At 44.8% G+C, this 25,176-nt stretch overlaps 1 protein-coding gene across 1 annotated transcript; it reads right to left on the bottom strand.

Moving 5' to 3' along the window:
* Nucleotides 1-221: 221 nt before the first annotated feature.
* On the bottom strand, nucleotides 222-23,564 carry LOC140128578 (extracellular calcium-sensing receptor-like). Its single transcript, XM_072150277.1, has 5 exons — nucleotides 23,310-23,564; nucleotides 21,343-22,176; nucleotides 19,832-20,059; nucleotides 19,622-19,745; nucleotides 222-1,132 (listed from the first exon to the last, which is right to left on the bottom strand). The coding sequence occupies exons 1-5, from the start codon at nucleotides 23,562-23,564 to the stop codon at nucleotides 222-224; spliced, it is 2,352 nt and encodes a 783-aa protein (XP_072006378.1).
* Nucleotides 23,565-25,176: the final 1,612 nt, after the last annotated feature.

Below are 25,176 nucleotides of genomic sequence, written 5' to 3'. Positions count from 1 at the left end.
CTCCCACCTGCAATTCATACTTTTAGTATTATTTAGAGATTCGTGCAGCATGAATTTCAGAAGTTTTGGGTTGACCAAAAGTGACAAAACATACTTGTGCAAAATCCATCAACTTATCAGTAGATCTCAGTTTAGCCTGAGTAATAGATATCTGATATTCTGTGGGTAATGATGACAAAATTCACTCTATGTCTGTAATTATACATTTTATTGTATTTCTTTTACGTATTGGTGTTGTTTTTACTCATGAGGCTCTGACGGGTATTGAGATCAGGTCTAAATAAAATAATATAACATTTGGGGAAAAAAAAGCAACTCAAGATACCGGCGCTGGAGGAAATTATTCCAAACACCTCAACAGCTGCCATGAACTTTCCCTGAGTGCTCAGGTAGGCTGGGACAAAGGAGATCCAGACACTTAAGAAGATCACCATGGAAAACGTGATCCACTTGGCTTCGTTGAAACTATCTGGCAAATTCTTGGCCAGAAAAGCAACTATAAAACTAAGACAAGCCAAAAATCCCATATACCCAAGCATGGACCACAGTAAGACATCTAAACATTCATTACACTGAAAGATGATGACTCCGGCCTTTATCTTTAAATTCTTTTCTGGATAAGGAGGGCAAAGGAGAAGCCAGATGACACAGATAAAAACCTGTATGCTGGTAGAGATTACAATGACTAGGATAGGGACCTTAGGTCCTAGCCATCTTCTCATATTGCTTCCAGGTTTGGTTGCTCGAAAAGCTATAACAACCATCAAAGTTTTAGCAAATATACAGGAGACACATACAACAAAGATGACTCCGAAAGCTACTTGACGAAGCAGACATGTCAACCTTTTGGGTTCTCCAATGAAGAGTAAGGAGCAGAGGAAACTCAAGGACAGAGCAGTAAAGAGGCAGTAGCTAAGGTCACTGTTATTGGCCTTGACGATGGCCGTGTCTTTGTACTTGATGAATATGCATAAGACTCCAAGAGTGGTGACGGAGCAGAGGACAGCGGCGGAAGCTAAGGTGATTCCAAGTGGTTCCGAGTATGACAGAAACTCCAAATTTTTAGGAACACACATGGTTTTATTAGCATTGGGCCACGTCTCTGCAGCACACGGAAAACAATTGCTTGAATCTAAGGCATAAAACAAAAAGAGATTTTAGTAAGATTTTGGAAATAGCATGCCATTCTTGGCACAAACACAACATGAATAAGACTACATGTGCCAATTGTAGGCTTGTCATACAGATGGGATGACTGGATGGAAAAGTAGATGACATTGTTAAGAGGGGCATTACTTTTTCTAAATGGATGAAGCTGAAATGTGAAAGAGGAACATGCCTAGAGAATCTTCAACCTATGAGCAACAATTATTCTTGGAACCCACTGTTCTGCTACATGCAAAATCACCTGACCTTGTTTCACAAATTTATGAAGTCTTCTTCCTAAACCTAAGTTAGTACCTACGGACTGTTATTTGTCTTAAATTATGGCCTTTAAGATCTTTGATCTAGGGAAACCTCCTCACACAATAGCAGATTCTGCCAAATAACTGGTGAGTTTTCTGGAGGATCAATAAAGTCAAACCTGAAGATGGAAGATACTAGTTGGACCTTATCTTGTTCTGGATATGACAGTTTTTCATGTCTCTCTCTCTCATCTATCTCTGTAGTTGAAGTTATTCAAGATGGCGTCAGGCTTACGTTCAGTGGTCTTGTTGACATCTGAAGGGACCTTGAAAGGAACATCTCAGACCAGGAGGCTCCTGGAAAGGGGCTCAAGGATGAATATATTCTACTAACATTCCATTATGCATTATGCATATTAATCACTCAAGCTAATCTAGAGCCAATGAAACCATGTGTAGCGCCTGGGAAGGCTACTCCTTCTCAATATAATATACTGCTTTAATCTGAATAATAAACTAGAGAATCTTTACTCGGATACTGAGTGTGTCTGTGTGTTGGATTCTTCATATGCATGCTTAGATGATATTAACTGTTCCCAGCTGTTGGTAAAGGATAGGATTGGTGATTCTTTTTGAAGTGGCTAATCAAGATTCTGGCTGGGAAGTTACAGTAGTGATAAGCATGAGTGATAAGTAGTGATAAGCCTGATAAGTGTGGCTGAGTAGTTGAACGTTTTTAAGGGCAGTAGTTTTCCTACAGTGCCCTTTGATGGTGGTTAGTGAAGACATCAGCTATGACTGATGTGTCTATAGATATATAGGAGAACAGAGACTGGAAACTGCCACCTCCAGAATCAATTAATTGTGACAATCTCTGAAGTAGAAATTAAAATATATCTATAAATAGTTTTAATGCCCACTGTTATCCCAGACACCACATTTTCTTGTGTGCACATTCCAAGGGTGCGGAGTGGTCCGCGCTCTCATGAGTGACCTTTAATTAGGATGGATAGGACAAAGAACTTGGTTGATGCTTGACAGATGTTGGCTATATGATATTCACTTGAAGATCACTAGCTGACCACGCACTGTCCATACACTAATGTTACCAATGGGTTATAGTTAGAGATGAGCGAGCACTAAAATGCTCGGGTACTCGTTATTCGAGACGAACTTTTCCCGATGCTCGAGTGCTCGTTTCGAGTAACGAGCCCCATTGAAGTCAATGGGAGACTCGAGCATTTTTCAAGGGGACCAAGGCTCTGCACAGGGAAGCTTGGCCAAACACCTGGGAACCTCAGAAAAGGATGGAAACACCACGGAAATGGACAGGAAACAGCAGGGGCAGCATGCATGGATGCCTCTGAGGCTGCCTAATCGCACCATTATGCCAAAATTATGGGCAACAGCATGGCCATGACAGAGTGACAGAATGAAGCTAGATAGCATCTAAAACATGCAATAATTGACCCTGACACTATAGGGGACGGCATGCAGAGGCAGCGGCAGCAGGCTAGAGAGTGGCATGGCGACATACCCTAAATGGACTCAGGCTTCAAACCAATGGGTAGCAGAGAGGAACCAAAGAAGGTGAGCAAGAAGCGCTCAAATAATATTGGTACATGATAAAAGTTTGCCAGTATATTTTGTGGATTACACAGCAGGGTGGCGACAAAGTTAACATGGAAGCCATGAAAACAATCCAAAATTCTGCCTGACACAGCTCGTTTGATAAGGGGACGATGTATGGAGGCAGTGAACTAGTAGTAGATTAAAGGTACTGCAGTTAAAACTATGTTAGTTGGTTCTTGGCATGGAGCTGGCGCTCCGCTGCCAGGCGAGCTTTCGCCAATCCAAGCCCCTGTCTCTAGGCTACTCCCCAAACAGCACTTCTAAGAACCTTTCGGATAAGATCAAGTGTAGTAGCGTTCTTATAAGTTTGGGATATGGCGGGTGAGGGGAATGTAAACATCTGCGCAAGAAGCGCTGAAATAATATCCGTAAATGAAAAAAGTTTTCCAGTATATTTTGTGGCTTACACAGCAGGGTGGCGACAAAGTTAACAAGTTTGATGTGGAATGCCCTGCAATAGCTCTTGGGCGGTGTGCCTTTTATCACCTAGGCTCAGCAGTTTGAGCACCGCCTGCTGTCGCTTAGCAACGGCACTGCTGCTGTGCCTAGAGCTACCGACTGATGGCGCCATGCCCACGGATGGTAATTCGGAGGAGGAGGAGGTGGAGGAGGGGTGGGAGGATTTGGAGGTATAGTAGGCCTTTGAGACCTGGACCGAGGTAGGCCCCGCAATCCTCTGCGTCGGCAGTATATGACCAGCCCCAGGGTCAGACTCGGTCCCAGCCTGCACCAAGTTAAGTGTAGTAGCGTTCTTATAAGTTTGGAATATGGCGGGTGAGGGGAATGTAAACAGATGCGCAAGAAGCGCATGATGCGCATGGAGCTGGCGCTCCGCTGCTAGGCGAGCTTTCGCCAATCCAAGCCCCTGTCTCTAGGCTACTCCCCAAACAGCACTTCTAAGAACCTTTTGTATAAGATCAAGTGTAGTAGCGTTCTTATAAGTTTAGGATATGGCGGGTGAGGGGAATATAAACAGATGCGCTAGAAGCGCTGAAATAATATCCGTAAATGGTAAAAGTTTGCCAGTGTATTTTGTGGATAACACAGCAGGGTGGCGACAAAGTTAACAACTTTGATGTGGAATCCATGAAAACAACCCAAATTTCGGCCTGACAAACCTCGTTTGATAAAGGGACGATGTATGGAGGCAGCTATATGGACGACTTTTGGAGGTAGCAATGGAGACAACGTGTGGAGGCTGCTATGGAGACAATTCAATTTGGATAGTGCCTGTATGTGGCAGTCCAAAAAATTTTTCAAACCAGAGGAGCAGGTAGGTGGCCCTCCAGAAAAATGGAATAGATTGAGTGCCTGTATGTGGCAGTCCAAAAAAGTTTTCAAACCAGAGGAGCAGGTAGGTGGCCCTCCAGAAAAATGGAATAGATTGAGTGCCTGTATGTGGCAGTCCAAAAAAGTTTTTAAACCAGAGGAGCAGGTAGGTGGCCCTCCAGAAAAATGGAATAGATTGAGTGCCTGTATGTGGCAGTCCAAAAAAGTTTTTAAACCAGAGGAGCAGGTAGGTGGCCCTCCAGAAAAATGGAATAGATTGAGTGCCTGTATGTGGCAGTCCCAAAAAATTGTTTAAAACAGAGGACCGGAAAGGTGGCCCTCCAGAAAAATTGAATAGATTGAGTGCCTGTATGTGGCACTCCCAAAAATTGTTTAAAACAGAGGACCGTGTCGGTGGCCCTCCAGAAAAATTAAATGCATAAAGTACTATACCTAGAGCCAGTGGGCCCTGTCAAAAAACAGCCAGTTTCCTCTGCTTTACTGTAGAAAGAGGAGGAGAAGGAGGAAAATGAGGAGGAGGAGGAGTGGATAAATTATTCAGGTTGAGCTTCCTTCACCTGCTGGAGATTTGAAATTAGGAGAAATCCATGCTTTATTCATCTTGATAAGCGTCAGCCTGTCAGCGCTGTCAGTCGACAGGCGTGTACGCTTATCGGTGATGATGCCACCAGCTGCACTGAAAACCCGCTCTGACAAGACGCTAGCGGCAGGGCAGGCAAGAACCTCCAAGGCGTAGAGCGCCAGTTCGTGCCACATGTCCAGCTTTGAAACCCAGTAGTTGTAGGGAGCTGTGTGATCATTTAGGACGATGGTATGGTCAGCTACGTACTCCCTCACCATCTTTCTGTAAAGATCAGCCCTACTCTGCCGAGACTGGGGACAGGTGACAGTGTCTTGCTGGGGTGACATAAAGCTGGCAAAAGCCTTGTAAAGCGTACCCTTGCCAGTGCTGGACAAGCTGCCTGCTCGCCTACTCTCCCTCGCTACTTGTCCCGCAGAACTACACACTCTGCCGCTAGCGCTGTCAGAAGGGAAATACTGTTTCAGCTTGTGCACCAGGGCCTGCTGGTATTCATGCATTCTCACACTCCTTTCCTCTGCAGGGATGAGAGTGGAAAGATTTTGCTTGTACCGTGGGTCCAGGAGAGTGAACACCCAGTAATCGGTGCTGGAATAAATTCTTTGAACGCGAGGGTCACGGGATAGGCAGCCTAGCATGAAATCTGCCATATGCGCCAGAGTACCAACGCGTAAGAATTCACTCCCCTCACTGGCCTGACTGTCCATTTCCTCCTCCTCCAACTCCTCCAACTCCTCTTCTTCTGCCCATACACGCTCAACAGTGTAGGACTCAACAATGGTCCCCTCTTGTGTCTCGCCAACATTCTCCTCCTCTTCCTCCTCATCCTCCTCCACCTCCACCTCCTCCGATATGCGCTGAGAAACAGACCTAAGGGTGCTTTGGCTATCAACAAGGGAATCTTCTTCCCCTGTCTCTTGTGAGGAGCGCAAAGCTTCCGACTTCATGCTGACCAGAGAGTTTTTCAACAGGCCAAGCAGCGGGATGGTGAGGCTGATGATGGCGGCATCGCCACTGACCATCTGTGTTGACTCCTCAAAGTTACTCAGCACCTGACAGATATCAGACATCCACGTCCACTCCTCATTGTAGACTTGAGGAAGCTGACTGACCTGACTACCAGTTCTGGTGGAAGTTGACATCTGGCAGTCTACAATCGCTCGGCGCTGCTGGTAAACTCTGGATAACATGGTCAGTGTTGAATTCCACCTCGTGGGCACGTCGCACAACAGTCGGTGAGCGGGCAGTTGGAGGCGGCGCTGCGCTGCCCTGAGAGTGGCAGCATCTGTGCTGGACTTCCTGAAATGCGCACAGATGCGGCGCACCTTCGTGAGCAAATCAGACAGATTGGGGTATGTCTTGAGGAAACGCTGAACTATCAGATTTAACACATGGGCCAGGCATGGCACATGTGTCAGTCTGCCGAGTTGCAGAGCCGCCACCAGGTTACGGCCGTTGTCACACACAACCATGCCTGGCTTCAGGTTCAGCGGTGCCAGCCACAGATCAGTCTGCGCCGTGATGCCCTGTAATAGTTCTTGGGCGGTGTGCCTTTTATCGCCTAGGCTCAGCAGTTTGAGCACTGCCTGCTGTCGCTTAGCGACGGCACTGCTGCTGTGCCTAGAGCTACCGACTGATGGCGCCATGCCCACGGATGGTCGTTCGGAGGAGGAGGTGGAGGAGGGGTGGGAGGAGGAGGAGGCATAGTAGGCCTGTTTCAGCTTGTGCACCAGGGCCTGCTGGTATTCATGCATTCTCACACTCCTTTCCTCTGCAGGGATGAGAGTGGAAAGATTTTGCTTGTACCGTGGGTCCAGGAGAGTGAACACCCAGTAATCGGTGCTGGAATAAATTCTTTGAACGCGAGGGTCACGGGATAGGCAGCCTAGCATGAAATCTGCCATATGCGCCAGAGTACCAACGCGTAAGAATTCACTCCCCTCACTGGCCTGACTGTCCATTTCCTCCTCCTCCAACTCCTCCAACTCCTCTTCTTCTGCCCATACACGCTCAACAGTGTAGGACTCAACAATGGTCCCCTCTTGTGTCTCGCCAACATTCTCCTCCTCTTCCTCCTCATCCTCCTCCACCTCCACCTCCTCCGATATGCGCTGAGAAACAGACCTAAGGGTGCTTTGGCTATCAACAAGGGAATCTTCTTCCCCTGTCTCTTGTGAGGAGCGCAAAGCTTCCGACTTCATGCTGACCAGAGAGTTTTTCAACAGGCCAAGCAGCGGGATGGTGAGGCTGATGATGGCGGCATCGCCACTGACCATCTGTGTTGACTCCTCAAAGTTACTCAGCACCTGACAGATATCAGACATCCACGTCCACTCCTCATTGTAGACTTGAGGAAGCTGACTGACCTGACTACCAGTTCTGGTGGAAGTTGACATCTGGCAGTCTACAATCGCTCGGCGCTGCTGGTAAACTCTGGATAACATGGTCAGTGTTGAATTCCACCTCGTGGGCACGTCGCACAACAGTCGGTGAGCGGGCAGTTGGAGGCGGCGCTGCGCTGCCCTGAGAGTGGCAGCATCTGTGCTGGACTTCCTGAAATGCGCACAGATGCGGCGCACCTTCGTGAGCAAATCAGACAGATTGGGGTATGTCTTGAGGAAACGCTGAACTATCAGATTTAACACATGGGCCAGGCATGGCACATGTGTCAGTCTGCCGAGTTGCAGAGCCGCCACCAGGTTACGGCCGTTGTCACACACAACCATGCCTGGCTTCAGGTTCAGCGGTGCCAGCCACAGATCAGTCTGCGCCGTGATGCCCTGTAATAGTTCTTGGGCGGTGTGCCTTTTATCGCCTAGGCTCAGCAGTTTGAGCACCGCCTGCTGTCGCTTAGCGACGGCACTGCTGCTGTGCCTAGAGCTACCGACTGATGGCGCCATGCCCACGGATGGTCGTTCGGAGGAGGAGGTGGAGGAGGGGTGGGAGGAGGAGGAGGCATAGTAGGCCTCAAACACCTGGACCGAGGTAGGCCCCGCAATCCTCGGCGTCGGCAGTATATGACCAGCCGCAGGGTCACACTCGGTCCCAGCCTCCACCAAGTTAACCCAATGTGCCGTCAGGGATATATAGTGGCCCTGCCCGGCAGCACTCGTCCACGTGTCCGTGGTCAGGTGGACCTTGTCAGAAACGGCGTTGGTCAGGGCACGGATTATGTTGTCTGACACGTGCTGGTGCAGGGCTGGGACGGCACATCGGGAAAAGTAGTGGCGGCTGGGGACCGAATACCGAGGGGCGGCCGCCGCCATGAGGCTGCGAAAGGCCTCGGTCTCTACTAGCCTATAGGGCAGCATCTCCAGGCTTAGCAATCTGGAAATGTGCACATTAAGGGCTTGGGCGTGCGGGTGGGTTGCACTATATTTGCGTTTCCGCTCCAGCGTCTGGGGTATGGAGAGCTGAACGCTGGTGGATGCTGTGGAGGATCGTGGAGGTGACGATGGGGTTTTTGTGGCAGGGTCCTGGGCAGGGGGCTGACTATCAGCTGACACAGGGAAAGGAGCAGTGGTGTGCACGGCCGGAGGTGAACGCGCTTGTTGCCACTGAGTGGGGTGTTTAGCATTCATATGCCTGCGCATACTGGTGGTAGTTAAGCTAGTAGTGGTGGAACCCCTGCTGATCCTGGTTTGGCAAATGTGGCACACCACAGTCCGTCGGTCATCCGGTGTTTCCTTAAAGAACCTCCAGACTTCTGAAAATCTAGCCCTCGCCGCAGGAGCCCTCGCCACGGGAGCTTCACTAGTTGACACATTTGGCGCTGATGCACCAGCTCTGGCCCTGCCTCTCCGTCTGGCCCCACCACTGCCTCTTCCAACCTGTTCTGGTCGAGGACTCTCCTCCGTCTCAGAAGCACTGTGTTCACCCGGCCTCTCAACCCAGCTTGGGTCTGTCACCTCATCATCCTCCGATCCCTCAGTCTGCTCCCCCCTCGGACTTCCTGCCCTGACAACAACTTCCCCACTGTCTGACAACCGTGTCTCCTCATCGTCGGACACCTCTTTACACACTTCTTCCACTACGTCAACAAGGTCATCATCACCCACAGACTGCGACTGGTGGAAAACCTGGGCATCAGAAAATTGCTCATCAGCAACCGGACAAGTGGTTTGTGACTGTGGGAAGGGTCCAGAAAACAGTTCCTCAGAGTATGCCGGTTCAAATGGCAAATTTTGCTGGGAGGGGGCAGACTGGGGGGGAGGAGGCTGAGGTGCAGGAGCTGGAGGAGTGCCGATTTCGGTGACATGGGTGGACTGCGTGGAAGACTGACTGGTGGACAAATTGCTCGAAGCATTGTCGGCAATCCACGACATCACCTGTTCGCACTGTTCTGGCCTCAACAGTGCTCTACCACGAGTCCCAGTAACTTCAGACATGAACCTAGGGAGTGTAGCTCTGCGGCGTTCCCCTGCTCCCTCATAAGCAGGTGGTGTCTCACCCCGCCCAGGACCACGGCCTCTGACCCCTGCAGTAGTTGAACGCCCACGTCCCCGCCCTCGTCCTCTACCCCTAGCCCTCGGGTTAAACATTTTGAAAATGAGAGTTATAACTTGTATTTTTTTTTTAACTTTTTTTTTTTTTTTTGTGTTTTTTAGTTTTTAAAACCAAACGATGCTATCCTATTGCTATGGCTATTTTCTAGCCAAGTATTACAGCACACTACTATGCCAGATGAGATGACGCTGAGTTATGAAAAAAATAAACGTAAAATAAAAAAGGAAATGGCAGACTGTGCCTAGTTGAAATACAACCCCGGGCCCTAATAAATTTTCCCACTTCGGTCTTTGCGATGGATATGTGCGTCACTAAAACACAGTGGTCGCAAGTCTGACTCCAAATTGCTCCCAATTTGATAGTAGATGCACTGCAGCAAGTACAGCCACCAGCAGATCAACCAGAAATCAAATATATATAACGCTACTGTAGGCGTAATTAAGACGTTTGTATTCTCCTATGGCTATTTTCTAGCCAAGTATTACAGCACACTACTATGCCAGATGAGATGACGCTGAGTTATGAAAAAAATAAACGTAAAATAAAAAGAAACTGGCAGACTGTGCCTAATTGAAATACAACCCCGGGCCCTAATAAATTTTCCCACTTCGGTCTTTGCGATGGATATGTGCGTCACTAAAACACAGTGGTCGCAAGTCTGACTCCAAATTGCTCCCAATTTGATAGTAGATGCACTGCAGCAAGTACAGCCACCAGCAGATCAACCAGAAATCAAATATATATAACGCTACTGTAGGCGTAATTAAGACGTTTGTATTCTCCTATGGCTATTTTCTAGCCAAGTATAACAGCACACTACTATGCCAGATGAGATGACGCTGAGTTATGAAAAAAATAAACGTAAAATAAAAAGAAACTGGCAGACTGTGCCTAATTGAAATACAACCCCGGGCCCTAATAAATTTTCCCACTTCGGTCTTTGCGATGGATATGTGCGTCACTAAAACACAGTGGTCGCAAGTCTGACTCCAAATTGCTCCCAATTTGATAGTAGATGCACTGCAGCAAGTACAGCCACCAGCAGATCAACCAGAAATCAAATATATATAACGCTACTGTAGGCGTAATTAAGACGTTTGTATTCTCCTATGGCTATTTTCTAGCCAAGTATAACAGCACACTACTATGCCAGATGAGATGACGCTGAGTTATGAAAAAAATAAACGTAAAATAAAAAGAAACTGGCAGACTGTGCCTAATTGAAATACAACCCCGGGCCCTAATAAATTTTCCCACTTCGGTCTTTGCGATGGATATGTGCGTCACTAAAACACAGTGGTCGCAAGTCTGACTCCAAATTGCTCCCAATTTGATAGTAGATGCACTGCAGCAAGTACAGCCACCAGCAGATCAACCAGAAATCAAATATATATAACGCTACTGTAGGCGTAATTAAGACGTTTGTATTCTCCTATGGCTATTTTCTAGCCAAGTATAACAGCACACTACTATGCCAGATGAGATGACGCTGAGTTATGAAAAAAATAAACGTAAAATAAAAAGAAACTGGCAGACTGTGCCTAATTGAAATACAACCCCGGGCCCTAATAAATTTTCCCACTTCGGTCTTTGCGATGGATATGTGCGTCACTAAAACACAGTGGTCGCAAGTCTGACTCCAAATTGCTCCCAATTTGATAGTAGATGCACTGCAGCAAGTACAGCCACCAGCAGATCAACCAGAAATCAAATATATATAACGCTACTGCAGGCGTAATTAAGACGTTTGTATTCTCCTATGGCTATTTTCTAGCCAAGTATTACAGCACACTACTATGCCAGATGAGATGACGCTGAGTTATGAAAAAAATAAACGTAAAATAAAAAAGGAAATGGCAGACTGTGCCTAGTTGAAATACAACCCCGGGCCCTAATAAATTTTCCCACTTCGGTCTTTGCGATGGATATGTGCGTCACTAAAACACAGTGGTCGCAAGTCTGACTCCAAATTGCTCCCAATTTGATAGTAGATGCACTGCAGCAAGTACAGCCACCAGCAGATCAACCAGAAATCAAATATATATAACGCTACTGTAGGCGTAATTAAGACGTTTGTATTCTCCTATGGCTATTTTCTAGCCAAGTATTACAGCACACTACTATGCCAGATGAGATGACGCTGAGTTATGAAAAAAATAAACGTAAAATAAAAAAGGAAATGGCAGACTGTGCCTAGTTGAAATACAACCCCGGGCCCTAATAAATTTTCCCACTTCGGTCTTTGCGATGGATATGTGCGTCACTAAAACACAGTGGTCGCAAGTCTGACTCCAAATTGCTCCCAATTTGATAGTAGATGCACTGCAGCAAGTACAGCCACCAGCAGATCAACCAGAAATCAAATATATATAACGCTACTGTAGGCGTAATTAAGACGTTTGTATTCTCCTATGGCTATTTTCTAGCCAAGTATTACAGCACACTACTATGCCAGATGAGATGACGCTGAGTTATGAAAAAAATAAACGTAAAATAAAAAGAAACTGGCAGACTGTGCCTAATTCTACTCAAACCCCTAATAAATTTTCCCACTTTGGTGTTTGAGGTGGATATGTGTGTCACTAAGAGCTAAACACAACGGTAGCAAGTCCCCCTGCTAATTCCTCACAAAATGGTACTAGATGCAAATAAAAAAAAAAAAAGTAGAACGTTATTGTAGCCCTAAGAAGGGCTGTTGGGTTCTTTAAGAATCACTCCTGCCTAACAGTAAGCTAATAGAACACCCTAACGCTTTCCCTGACCAGCAGCAGCTCTCTCCCTAGCGGCATCCAGACAGAGAATGATCCGAGCAGCGCGGGCAGCGGCTAGTCTATCCCAGGGTCACCTGATCTGGCCAGCCAACCACTGCTATCTACGTGTAAGGGTACCACGTCATGCTGGGTGGAGTGCAGAGTCTCCTGGCTTGTGATTGGCTCTGTTTCTGGCCGCCAAAAAGCAAAACGGCGGGAGCTGCCATTTTCTCGAGCGGGCGAAATACTCGTCCGAGCAACGAGCAGTTACGAGTACGCTAATGCTCGATCGAGCATCAAGCTCGGACGAGTATGTTCGCTCATCTCTAGTTATAGTATTAAACCATCCAATCAGGATTGGACATGTATGCATAGCCCTGATTATTCATGCATATAAGGTGTGTGCCCCCCCCTTCCCCCTTGAGCATTCTCTCCAAGGTGTTTTGAATGTGCAAATGCTCCTGGATGGCCATCAATAAACCTAACTCTCCTAAGACTATGCCTCTATGGTAAGACTAAGACTATGGTATTCTACAACACTTCTGAGGTCGATTAATTGTGACATTGGTTGAGAGACTGGTCAGTCTTTAGATGAGCACACACTCAGTGTATGGATCTTCTACTGTGTCAATTAGGGTACCTCAGTTGAACCCCTCGTCGCTCCCGAAGATGAACAGAGTACGGCCGTCTGCCTCATTAATCTCTGGAAGCGACGAGGGGTCCAACTGAGGTACCTGGGATCCCATTGGATGCCTTATTCTCGCAATCTGTCATCACTGAGATGCCCACCAATCACCAAGTTAGGACCTATCCTGTGGATAGGGCCTAACTTGGTTTGTGGAACAACCCATTTAAGGCAATGGTAGTAGATGATTATCCTATGAGGTGTAATTTTTCATTAGATGAGGTGCAAGTCTCGGAAGACCAATAGATGAATTAAAAAGGTACAGTGGTCACTGGAATAGAGTAGGAGCAGTTCTATTTCGTGCATAGGGTGCAAACAGACTTTGATGTTCGCTATTTCAGCAGATGGTTGGCGTCTCATCAGAAAAATACCATCCCCCTGCCATACACATACTGATTATGGGCAGTTCCACGAGATATCCCCCCGTTGAGAGTTTTCCAGCTGAACATTCACGCTAGGTTAAATCTGTGTGTACCAGGCACCCTGCTTAGAGATATAGTGAACAGACATCACAGGTGTCATTTCTCTGAGGGTCCACTTGTTAGCGCTTTAAATCAAGGTAGTTTAGAAGCAGAAGAGGAGGGGACGAAGCAGTACGCGAGGGACCAAGGATTTCCCCTGTAAGGCAACAGACATGGGAGTCAAAGGGACAGGGGTATAAAGCTTGCCAGAAAATGAAGACAATAAAGGGGAAAAAGTATGTGAAGAATCTGAAAGTACTCATGAAAGTGTCAGGTATACACAAGAAGGGCAAACTTGATAGAAGAGTGGAAAAATGTGCTGAATAATCAAAAAGGAATGTTACAGGATTGCAAGGTTTTGAAGGATCCTATAATATGGCTCGGAGTGTTGAAGGATGTGAGGCAGATGGCATGGAGAGAAATCTATGAAAAAGACAAAGATGTTTATGTATATTTTCCTCCCCAAACCGAAGAGAGAAAGATGGTGCCTGGTATGTTGGCAGTACTTGGCAGACTCTGGGTTATCACACCTGGAGAGTGGACCTGTGGAGTTTGTAGGTGTCAAACCCCGCCTGGAAGGTGTTTTTTTTATAATTGTGGGGCACATAGATCCTCCTCGTCCATGATAGTTACTGCGCCACAAGTTACGCCCAACTACCCAGTGGTCAATAAAGCAAGGAGTATAAAAACTCTGACCGGAGCTCCCAATGATTCCAATACGGCTGTTGTTCAAAATTCCTTCAAAGATCTTCAATTATATTCTACCGATGAGTAAAGTTTTGCAACAAGATGTAGGTCACTATTCAGAACGTCCTTAAGGTGCAGTTTTCTCCTTAAACTCACTCAACAGTGTGGTAGCAAAAACTAAAAGAGAAAGTAGGCACCAAATCGCATAGTACGTTCTTAAAACATTGGATATTTATTCTTAAAAGTTATACTCACAAGAGTATGTTTAACCCCTTAACGCTCTGCGCCGTAGCTCTACGGCGCAGAGGTTTAAGGAGTGTATGAAGAGGGCTCACGGGCTGAGTCCTCTTCATACAGAGGTGGGGGTTTTTGCATTTTGCACAAAACCCCCACCGCTAATAACCGCGGTCAGTGCTTGCACCGATCGCGGCTATTAACCCTCTAAACGCCGCCCGCAAAGTCGCGGGCGGCGTTTAAAAGACGGCGGCGCGCGGGCGCCGCCATCTTTTTTTCGATCGTCACGCCCCCGAACGTCATCGGGGGGCGGCGATCGGTTACCATGGTAGCCTCGGGTCTTCTTTTGACACGAGGCTACATGGTTTATGCAGGTTCGTTACAATGTATGACCTGCAAAAATGCCATATATTGCAATACTGTAGTATTGCAGTATATGGTAGGAGCGATCTGACCATCTAGGGTTAATGTACCCTAGATGGTCTAAAAAATAGTGAAAAAAAAAAGAAAAAAAAAGTTTAAAAAATAAAAAAAATTTATAAAATATTAAAAGTTCAAATCACCCCCCTTTCCCTAGAACGGATATAAAACATAACAAACAGTAAAAATCACAGACATATTAGGTATCGCCACGCGTCCCAAAATGCCCGATCTATCAAAATATAAAAACGATTACGGGCGGCGGTGACCTCCGAAATGGCGAAATGGCGCCCAAATGTCCGAAATGCGACTTTTACACCTTTTTACATAACATAAAAAATGAAATAAAAAATGATCAAAATGTCGCACAGACCTCAACATGGCAGCAATGAAAACGTCGCCTCATTTCGCAAAAAATTACCCCTCACACATTTCCGTGCGCCAAAGTATGAAAAAGTTATTAGCGTCAGAAGATGGCAAAAATTTTTTTTTCTTTTTTGTACACATTCGTTTAATTTTTGAAAATGTATTAAAACACAATAAAACCTATATAAATTTGGTATCACCGCGATCGCACCGAACCAAAGAATAAAGTAGGCTTGTTATTTGGAGCGAAGAGTGAAAGTCGTAAAAACTGAGCCCACAAGAACGTGACGCACGTGCGGTTTTTTTTCAATTTTTCCACATTTGGAATTTTTTTCAGCTTCGCAGTACACGGCATGTTAAAATAAATAACATTACGGGAAAGTAAAATTTGTTACGCACAAAATAAGCCCTCACACAGGTCTGTACACGTAAAGATGAAAAAGTTATGGATTTTTGAAGTTGGAGGGCGAGAAATTAGCCGAAAAACCCTCCGTCCTTAAGGGGTTAAAATGCGCATAAAACAGTATACAAAACGCTTCTTCCGGGGTGTGTGCTGAGAACGGCGAAACCCAGGGTCGGGCGAGCGAGTGGAGCTGGCGTCCCGTTTTGTATACTGTTTTATGCGCATTTTAAACATACTCTTGTGAGTATAACTTTTAAGAATAAATATCCAATGTTTTAAGAACGTACTATGCGATTTGGTGCCTACTTTCTCTTTTAGTTTTTGCTACCACACTGTTGAGTTAAAAATGCACCTTAAGGATGTTCTGAATAGTGACCTACATCTTGTTGCAAAACTTTCCTCATCAGTAGAATATAATTGAAGATCTTTGAAGGAATTTTGAACAACAGCCGTATTGGAATCATTGGGAGCTCCGGTCAGAGTTTTTATATTCCTTGTTTTATTGTTTAAAGTGGGACTTGTTGGATCGGTCTCGGACGGTGGTGTTAGCTCCCGTGGTATGGAAGTGTGCTGCACTGTGTTTTTATAATTTTTGCTACCCAGTGATCAATGTAGATGGCACGCTCTATCATCCCTCAACGGTGGCCATCTTAAGAAAGGCTGTACATCCCTCAGCACCAGCAGCCAAGCGGAGCAGATTCTTCCCAAGGCATCCAGAGCCACCAACCAAGTCAGGACACCAATGCCAAGTGCTACAATTGCAGATATATCAAAAACCAGTGTTGGGCACTCCAGAAGCAGAAGCCAGCCAAGAAAAAGTCAAGAGAGCAGTATGAGGTTCAGAACCAGAGGCCTCAGCATAGAAAATAGGCAACTGGGTCATACACAACGTCCAACGCATGTTCTTCCCTTGGGTATCACACCAACCGTTGCCTAACCTATGAAACAACTGCTAGTGTTGCTGTTGGTGGAAAAACATGCTCTTCTCGTCTGACAAAACCTTTGTAAATGGCCTCCTCCCCAGAGGCCAGAGGGAACAATCTGGCAGACCTGGCAGCCAAGAGAGCTGCAAAAGGGGAAGATGTTGAAAAAACAAATCTTCTAATGAATCAAGGGTCTGAGTCAGAATCCAAGCCAAACCAGGAAAACCAGGCCTCATGGACTATTCTCAGGACTTTACAGAAGTAAGCCCCAAAGGAGGAGCAAGAGGAGTGGGTGAAGAAAGGAGCAGCTTGCTCAGACTAAGACATCCATGTTCACGGGGGAAAACCTTGTTTGCCAAAGACTGTGCACGCTATGGTGGCTCAATGGGCGCATGGGAAAATGCATCAAAGTGAGGGGATGATGAACAACCTGGTGGCCAAGTTCTTCTATGCCCCTGTTTTTTCAACCATCTCCACCTACCTTGTGACATGATGCGGGATTAAAACCAAACCAGTATATCTATTCCATAAGGAACAGACTCCCAACTGTAGACAGCGCTGTTTCGACCCGGTCTACAGTTGGAAGTCTGTTGTTCGAAGGTGCTAGGCTTAGAGTTAGCCTTTCACAGACCCTATTATCCGCAGAGCAGTAAGAAGGTTGAGAGGCTAAATGGCATACTAAAAGCAAAGATGGTAAAAGCTGCCAAATAAACAGCTTAACCTTAGCCCTGTGCAGCGTGAGGCATAGCCCTGGGGGCCAATTATAGCCCCTATATAATTCTGTTTGGCAGTGCCCCAAGACCAGGGCTGTCCTTACTCCAACAACTAGAAATGCAGTATGATACATTAACCAGTTATGTTGTTGCTTTAACCAGGGCCGCATCTGACATGAGGCGAGATGAAAATCTCGCCTCGGGCGGCAGAATGCGGACCTCTTTAAAAGCGGCATTTTGCCGCTCCAATGCGGACGATTTGGGCGTCCGTCGGCGCCCGAATCGCCCTCCACGTAAATCGCACCTGTCTCTTTAAGAAACAGGTGCGATTTACATGCGGAGCGACACAGCGCCTTTCCGGCTGCTGGCGTCGCTCCGTACAGTGCAGTCACACAGGCGGCTGTATATATTTATATGGGGGGCCAGATTCCGTTTATTCTGGGGGGGGCTGTATATATTTATGAGGGGCCAAATTCTTATTACACTGGGGGGGGGGGGCTGTATATATTTATATTGGGGGCCAGATGCTGTTTATTCTGGGGGGGGGCTGTATATATTTATATGGGGGGCCGTATTCTGTTTATTCTGGGGGGGCTGTATATATTTATATGGGGGGGCCGTATTCTGTTTATTCTGTGGAGCTGTATATATTTATATGGGGCCGGATACTGTTTATACTGGAGGGGGGGGGGGGGGGGCTATAAAAATAAAATATATATAAATTCATGATCAGGGTAGCACTCTATATAAATTCACATGTAACATAATAACAGGGTGGGATATATTAGTTATAGGATACCATACTTAGGATTACTTTGCATCATGTAAACCAAATGTTAGGGGTCTGTATTAATAAATTGGGGGTGTTGTATATTGATGTGCTGTGCATGCTATAATTCCAGTAGAATATATATAATAAGGAAGGGATGTTTTATATGTTGGGAGAGTGCGGTTAGTTGTGTTGTGAGGGGTATATATTATTTAGGAGCGCAGTGTTGTTATCCAGGAGACTTTAAACTGTAGGTGACTGTGGTATTTTTAGGGACACCGGGTGGAGATGCTGCACGGAGCTGAAGATATCCGGCCGTGAATTCAGCAGTGATACGTCATGGATTGGAGAATCCGGAATAAAGTCCTCCTGATGGAAGAGATTGTCATCTATAAGGTACTAGATGCCACTAATGACTCTCAGATCCTGTAGTCAGTCACACAGTGTCAGGGAGCTGTCTGTAGGGATGTTACTTGTTAGTAAAGTTTTCAGCATTTACTGAACAGGGAGGGGGGGGGGGGCAGTATTTTATTATTCGCCTCAGGCAGCAAATATGCTAGAATCGGCCCTGGCTTTAACCAACCAGTTTTCCAAAATGTAACAGACAAAAAAGTCTCAAAAAGTAATACAAGAAAACAAACAATTTGGTAATAAAGCTCCCATTACATGACTTGCCAGCTACAATTCTTTTGAATAGCTGTTTTGTAATAGTCTCATAATAGTAATTCCAATATTTATATAGCGCCTACCGATTCCCCAGCACTGCACCGAGCTTGCCAAATCCGTCCCTGTCCCCAATGGGCTCACAATCTAATCAACCTACCAGTATGTTTTTTTGGAGTGTGGGAGGAAACGATGGAACCCGGAGGAAACCCACGCAAACACAGAGAGAACAAACAAACTGTTATCAGGACACTATGGGTATTGAAGAAAATGTAGTGATACTTTGCACTGTGCATACAGATCTCTTTTCCAAATTTCCAAAGGTTCATTAAATACAAGACAATTTTTTTGTTGAGCTTTTCCAAAGGATATCTAAAAGTCTAAATTAAGAAGCAAAAATCTCCAGTACCAGTTACAGATACTATAGAGTTGTTGTACCCAGCACTGTGAACACATGGCTTCACATAACAAAACTTGAGCTCTAGTAAACAAATTCCAGAATATTACAAGGAAAATCTCAGCAATGGTTGACTTATTCTACAATAACGTGGAAAAGGCGTGAGGTATGAAGGTAAGCAGTCCACATACAAGCACAGAACATCAACATAATGGGGCACATTTACTTACCCGTCCCTTGCACGATCCCCGATCTGGAATGTCCGACGATAATGAACTCTGCCGCGATTCACTTAGATTGTGCGCCCGATTTCCTGAATCTGTCGCTTCCCTAATCAGGTCCGCCGGAGTTCACCATCTTCCTCCCGGTGTATGTAAGTGCATGGCTTGCGACACATTTTTTAAGTTAAATCCTGCGGTTTGTCCAACTTAGTCGGATCGCCCGGCCCCCCCGATTTGTGTTGCATGAAAGCTGGCGCCGATGCGCCAAAATCCAATCGTGTGTCCCCTTCTAAATACCTGTCCCGGCAGTGTGATCCCCGGAAAGTTGGAAAACCCGACGGAAATGCGGCCGCGGGACCCTTAGTAAAAAAGCCCCAATGTGATTTGGTGTAAAAATTAGCATAAAGCAGAATGTAGCCTTGGGGTTTCTATACACTAAGTAGCAATTCTTGTAGTTATTTGAAGGATTTTTAGTTGGATATTGGTGTTGCTCAATATATTTAATATAAAGATACCTGTTTCATTGGATATTTCCCCTTCCGAACAAGGAACACAGTCATAGCAACACGATGGTTGTCCTTTACGGGCAGCTTTCCTGAATCCAGGGAAACAGCTTTCACTACATACTGATTGGGTGACCTGGAGATGTAAGTAAATGCCATTTCAAGTCAGAAGGTTGTGAAGTTTAGTTCTATGTTTCCTCTACTGTGCATATGACATTTTACCTCTTGGCTCCCAGTGATCCATCTGATGGCTGTGGTGTTGATCCTCAGCTCATTTTCATTTGTATCATGTAAATTGTATCGTCCTACTTTAACAAATTTGATGACACCATCCGAGGACCTGTGCCAGTTTAGAAGGTCATAGTCCGTCGGAGGGTTACCATTGGCATTGAAGAACATCTCTTCTCCCATACGATTTTTGAAATAGACACGTTTCAGCTGTTGAAAAACCTACAGAAACAAATAGAAAATTCTTGTTACTTCATAAGATTAGGAGGTACAAGCTTGACTCCTACAGCTCAACGATTAACCCAAGAAATACATGCGAATAGAGTGAACATGGAACCAAAGTAAATAGCGGGTTCCATTGCACCCACAATATACAGTGGGGAAAATAACCATGTTATACTGTTCTTATTTTTCAAATTTTTCCCACCTACTGGAAAGGTCTGTAGTTTTTATTATAGGTAACCTTCAACTTTGAGGGACAGATTCTAAAAATATTCCAGAAAATCCCATTTTTTGTGTCACAATAGAGAAAGGGAATGTAGGCCCAAAAATCACCCACAACCACTGTCACCTGCCTAACTAGCCTTGCAAACCCAGACTGGTCTACAATCCCTACACTGATTGGGTGGACAGGAAAGTTGACAATACAAAGAGGGACAAACAACAGGAAAAGACCGAGAACGGAGGTCAGACAAAACCAGGTCAAATCAAACATGGTGGAAAAGCACAGAATCGAGAGGCAAGCTATTAGCAAGTAAACACAGCAAGGTCAGATATATAGTAAAGCAAGCAATAACAATAGTAAGGAAATAGAAGTGTCACAGGAGTAAAATAACAAGCAACCTGTATTCAGAACTGGGCAGATATATAGGAGTTCCTGGACACCACCCCTAGCAGCTAACTGGTTTGTTGTCCATGACTCAATCCACAGTTGAACAAAAACTGAACTCAGAATGACACATTCAGCTGTCAATACAAAGCAGCCCAGGGAGTGGTTTTAAAACACAGAAGCCTGAAACTCGCACTCATCTTCAATGTTCATATTGAACAAAGGAAGTTGTTGGACCATCCAGCCTCCTTCCAATACGGTGCAGTCATCTTGTCCCCTTCCCAGAAAAGCACCCACAAAGTATGATGTTTTTGCCCCCTTTCTTCACTGTTGGGATAGTATTCTTGGGGCTGTCCTTATTGCTTTTCAAACCACGTTAACTAGAGTTGGTACCAAAAGGTTCTATTTTAGTCTCATCTGACCACATGACCACATGACCGTCCACATGTGCTGGTGTAAGCAAGGGGACCCTGCTTGCCCTGCTGCATTGCCCTCCATCTTACCACTGACATTTTACCACTGAGGTCCATCAATGACATAAGGATGACAGCAAATATAATCAGCCCACCAACCATGAATGACCTAACCTTCTCAAGCTCCTGACCTCTGAATACTCTGTATCACCTGATAAAAGACAATTCAACAAAATAATATATGATAAGAGAAGAAACTTTACCTGCCAAGGCTTTAAGTTGGTTACGTCTCCACATTTTTCACGTGTAGGGGATGTCTCCTCCACAGTACAGGGGAACATTAGATTATGAATTGCATGAGCTACTGAGTAGACTGCATTGTATACTAAATATGGGAACCTATAGTCGGAGGTATAGTAAGCATACTTGCTGCTCATGTACGATTTTAGTTTTTCTTCTCCTGTGCACCACAAAGTCCCGTTGTCTCTGACAGAACCACCACTTGGCCAGACACAGCCTAGGACAATTTCCCAGAACCTTTCTATGAAGATATCTTGAGGAAGTAAGGTAGATGGTCGTAGTCCCAATAGATATTCTTCAAAGACTGACATATCTACTTCATGTAATATAAAACCTATAGTCCCGGCCAACAGATGACTGTATCTTGGGATAGACAACAAAGGTGAGTTTGACCATCCGTTACTGGCAAGCCAAATTCTCTCTACATCCCTTCTCTCTACAAGCAATTCCATTAACATATTGATATCGGGATCTCTAGAGAACATTATGATAACCTTGGCGGAAGACTGAACAATAGTGTTTGCTATGGCCTGAAGTTTCGCTAAAGAAGTCCCTTGACCAAATGTCTCATGGTAGGCAATGCAGACACCCAACTTCTGAAGCTCCTCCTTGAGGATTTGTGATCCAAGAATCCCATAATCATTATTTAGAGACAGCAATCCAACCCATTTCCAGCCCATGAAGGAGACCAATTTGGCCAAAGCTCTTGATTGGTTGTCATCACTTGGAACAGTCCGGAAAAATGATGGATATAAGAAGCGGTTGCTAAGTGAGTATATGGATGCAGCATAGCTGACCTATAACATTAATGACACAAAAATAATTTGTGATTAATAATTTGATTTGAGATGTGGTTGTAAATTATTTAAATGCTTCCTTTAGGTTTTTTAACAAATTTGAGGTTTGGCTTAAGATTAAAGGTGTTTCCTAGCATAAATCAGATCAGTCTGGGTCAATACTTGTGCTTCATCTCATTCAAGTTGTCTCTTTCAGAGTCACCCAACTCAGCCACTAGTGAGGTCATAAATGTAGAAGATGTAAATCCCTTTATGGGTTCGATAAAACATAAGTGAGCCCTAACCAGAGGAGCCCTACCTATGAATGAAGAATTTTGGCCACTAAGTTGTAGGTCCATGATCACAAGACAACTTAGGATTTTGGAACGCTGTTACTACTGACCCATACTATGTATGATAGAAACACAATGGTTCCAGCACTTGTTGAAATGTCTTGATTTCTTTATTTGATTCTAAAGCATAATGGGGCACATTTACTGTTGCGTCTGCCGATCCGGAATGTCCGATGAGGACTCGGAGCTGCCGCGATTCACTTACAGCGTGCACCCGATTTCTTGAATGTGTCGCTTCCCCGCTGAGGTCTACCGGAGTTCACCATCTTCTTCCTGGTGTATGTGAGTGCTGATCTTGCGACACAATTTGAATTTTAAATTCCGCGGTTTGTCCGAATCAGTAGTGTTGTCCCTATTTGTGTTACATAAAAGCCGGCGCCAATTCACCAAAATCCGATCACGTGCACCAAAAACCCCTGTGCAATTCAGGGCAAATCGGAAATATCCGTGAAACCCGATGGAAATGTGTCCGACGGACCCTTAGTAAGTGTGCCCCAATGTATTAAAACCTTTCAGACCAAATTGAACCACCACCGACCAGCGATTTTTCTGGCATTAGGACAGGTTTCATAGGACAGAAATAAACCACCATAAATTGATAGAGAGATTTCCCCATAACTTGCAAATAAAAATTCTAGAAACAACAAAAGTGAGTTTAATGGAACCTCTATACATGATACTTGTAAATATTATAAATGTTTAATGGGGGGGAGGCTTACTCATGGAAACGTCTCCCCATTCTATGACTTATAATCTCAAACACTCACACTATGACAACATAGTTTAACATATGGACCAGACCTGGGGGAACCTGTAGACGCCCAATATTGTGGCCATTGCTATGGAGAGAAGTGATAATGGATCACCAATGATGGCCAGCGGCGTCTTCTCGATACACTGGTAGTTTGGGATGGCGATGCCTTCTCCTGTGAGGTAGATAAATGTCTCCCAGAGAGCACGGGACATGTGTGCACAGGTATCAAACAGCTGAAAACCCAGAGTGATGTTGGGGAGCAGAGTCTCATCTGCGTTTATCTCCTCTATGGCATAAACCATTGCTTGAAGGTAAGTGTAGGATATAGTGCTGAATCTGCAAGACAAGAGGCAACATATTTATGTGATGGGGACCATTACACAGTAAGATAGAGATAGATGGATAGAAAATAGATAGATATGAGATGGATAGATAGGAGATAGATAGATAGATAGATAGATAGATAGATAGATAGATAGATAGATATGGGATAGATATGAGATGGATATATAGGAGATAGATAGATATGGGATAGATACGAGATAGATAGATAGATAGATAGATATGGGATAGATATGAGATGGATATATAGGAGATAGATAGATATGGGATAGATAGATAGATAGATAGATATGGGATAGATATGAGATGGATAGATAGGAGATAGATAGATATGGGATAGATACGAGATAGATAGAAAGACGGATAGAAATATATGATATGAGACTTACGAAGCACAAGTAACTTCATGTTCCTTCTCGGTGAATGAGTAAGCAGAAGCTTTGTAGGACGTGTGCACTGGGAAATTTCCTCCAATGATAACATCACCATCCCGTACAAATGCTGACTCTTTTTTGCTCCGAAGATTACACGAGATTGATTGTCCGAGCGAAACCATGGACAAAAACAAAAAAACACAGAACCCCAGAAACATGCTGAGACGAAGGCCTCGAAAATGAGTCTATATCTAAAAAAATAGCGTCCGTAAAACATTATTTGTTTAATATCATGTAAAGGGTCAACGGTATCTATCTCTGTGTCCAGCTCAAGTCCATCTGTTTACCACTTCATTTATCTAGCGCACCTCAACTTATGTGAAGATTTTGTTATATATTATTATCCAAAAACTCTATAGATTAGATAGAACCGAAGCATCAAGAATACTGAATATACACAAGATAGTTAGATAGTATATAGATAGATTTATAAACAGATAGATATAAGAGTTGCTACCAAGCCAAAAATCCTTAGCATAATCTCCTTATATCACTTTATGGTCAAATTCTTACTTTCCTAGTACATTGCAGATGCAGAATAAAGACCCGCAACCATGATAATAAACTCCTACGAGAAAGTAATGTAACCATGGCAAAGTACCGTAAATATTATGTGTAGTAAGGTTTATCTAATTAGGTTACAACCCAAATATTATACTATAAAGATAATAGTTTTCTTAGACAGTTTTTGCTCTTTTTGCACAATTTTTTTGGTACACTTATTAAATTTGTCTCTAATCTGTGAATTTTTTGGGTGCAATCAAAAGTTCGGCATTTAGTGGTTTTGAGTGTCTGCACTTTATCCAAAGGATAGGGCCTAACTTGCTGATCAGTGGGGGGTCTCAGTGCTCAGACCCCCAATGATCGCGAAAACGAGGGGTCCGTTAGAGCTAATGGAGCAGATGGCAGCGCATGACCGTTTTCCTACGTTAATCTCTATGGAATTGACGGAGATCTTGGAGCGCGGCGCTTGGCAGATACTGCACTGGGCCCCCCACTGATCAGCAAGTTAGGCCCTATCCTGTGGATAGGAAAACCCCTTTAATGTGCAGATCCAAAAATATTACCAGACTCCATTTCCTATCCATTATAATAAAAAAGGCAAAAACTCATTTGAGCAAGAATTTTTCTTTCCCGT

This window comes from Engystomops pustulosus, chromosome 4, assembly GCF_040894005.1.
Source record: "Engystomops pustulosus chromosome 4, aEngPut4.maternal, whole genome shotgun sequence".
NCBI classification, from domain to species: Eukaryota; Metazoa; Chordata; class Amphibia; order Anura; family Leptodactylidae; genus Engystomops; species Engystomops pustulosus.
Note: the sequence above shows the minus strand (reverse complement) of the source record. Positions and strands in the feature narration are given on the sequence as shown.

Excerpts from the sequence above, each read along its gene's own strand:
- LOC140128578 (XM_072150277.1), bottom strand. The coding sequence starts at position 23,564 with ATGGTTTATGCCATAGAGGAGATAAACGCAGATGAGACTCTGCTCCCC. Across the intron at positions 22,177-23,309 it reads GCGTCTACAGGTTCCCCCAG|GTCAGCTATGCTGCATCCAT; the intron begins GTCTGGTCCATA and ends TTAATGTTATAG. Across the intron at positions 20,060-21,342 it reads CCAACTTAAAGCCTTGGCAG|GTTTTTCAACAGCTGAAACG; the intron begins GTAAAGTTTCTT and ends TTGTTTCTGTAG.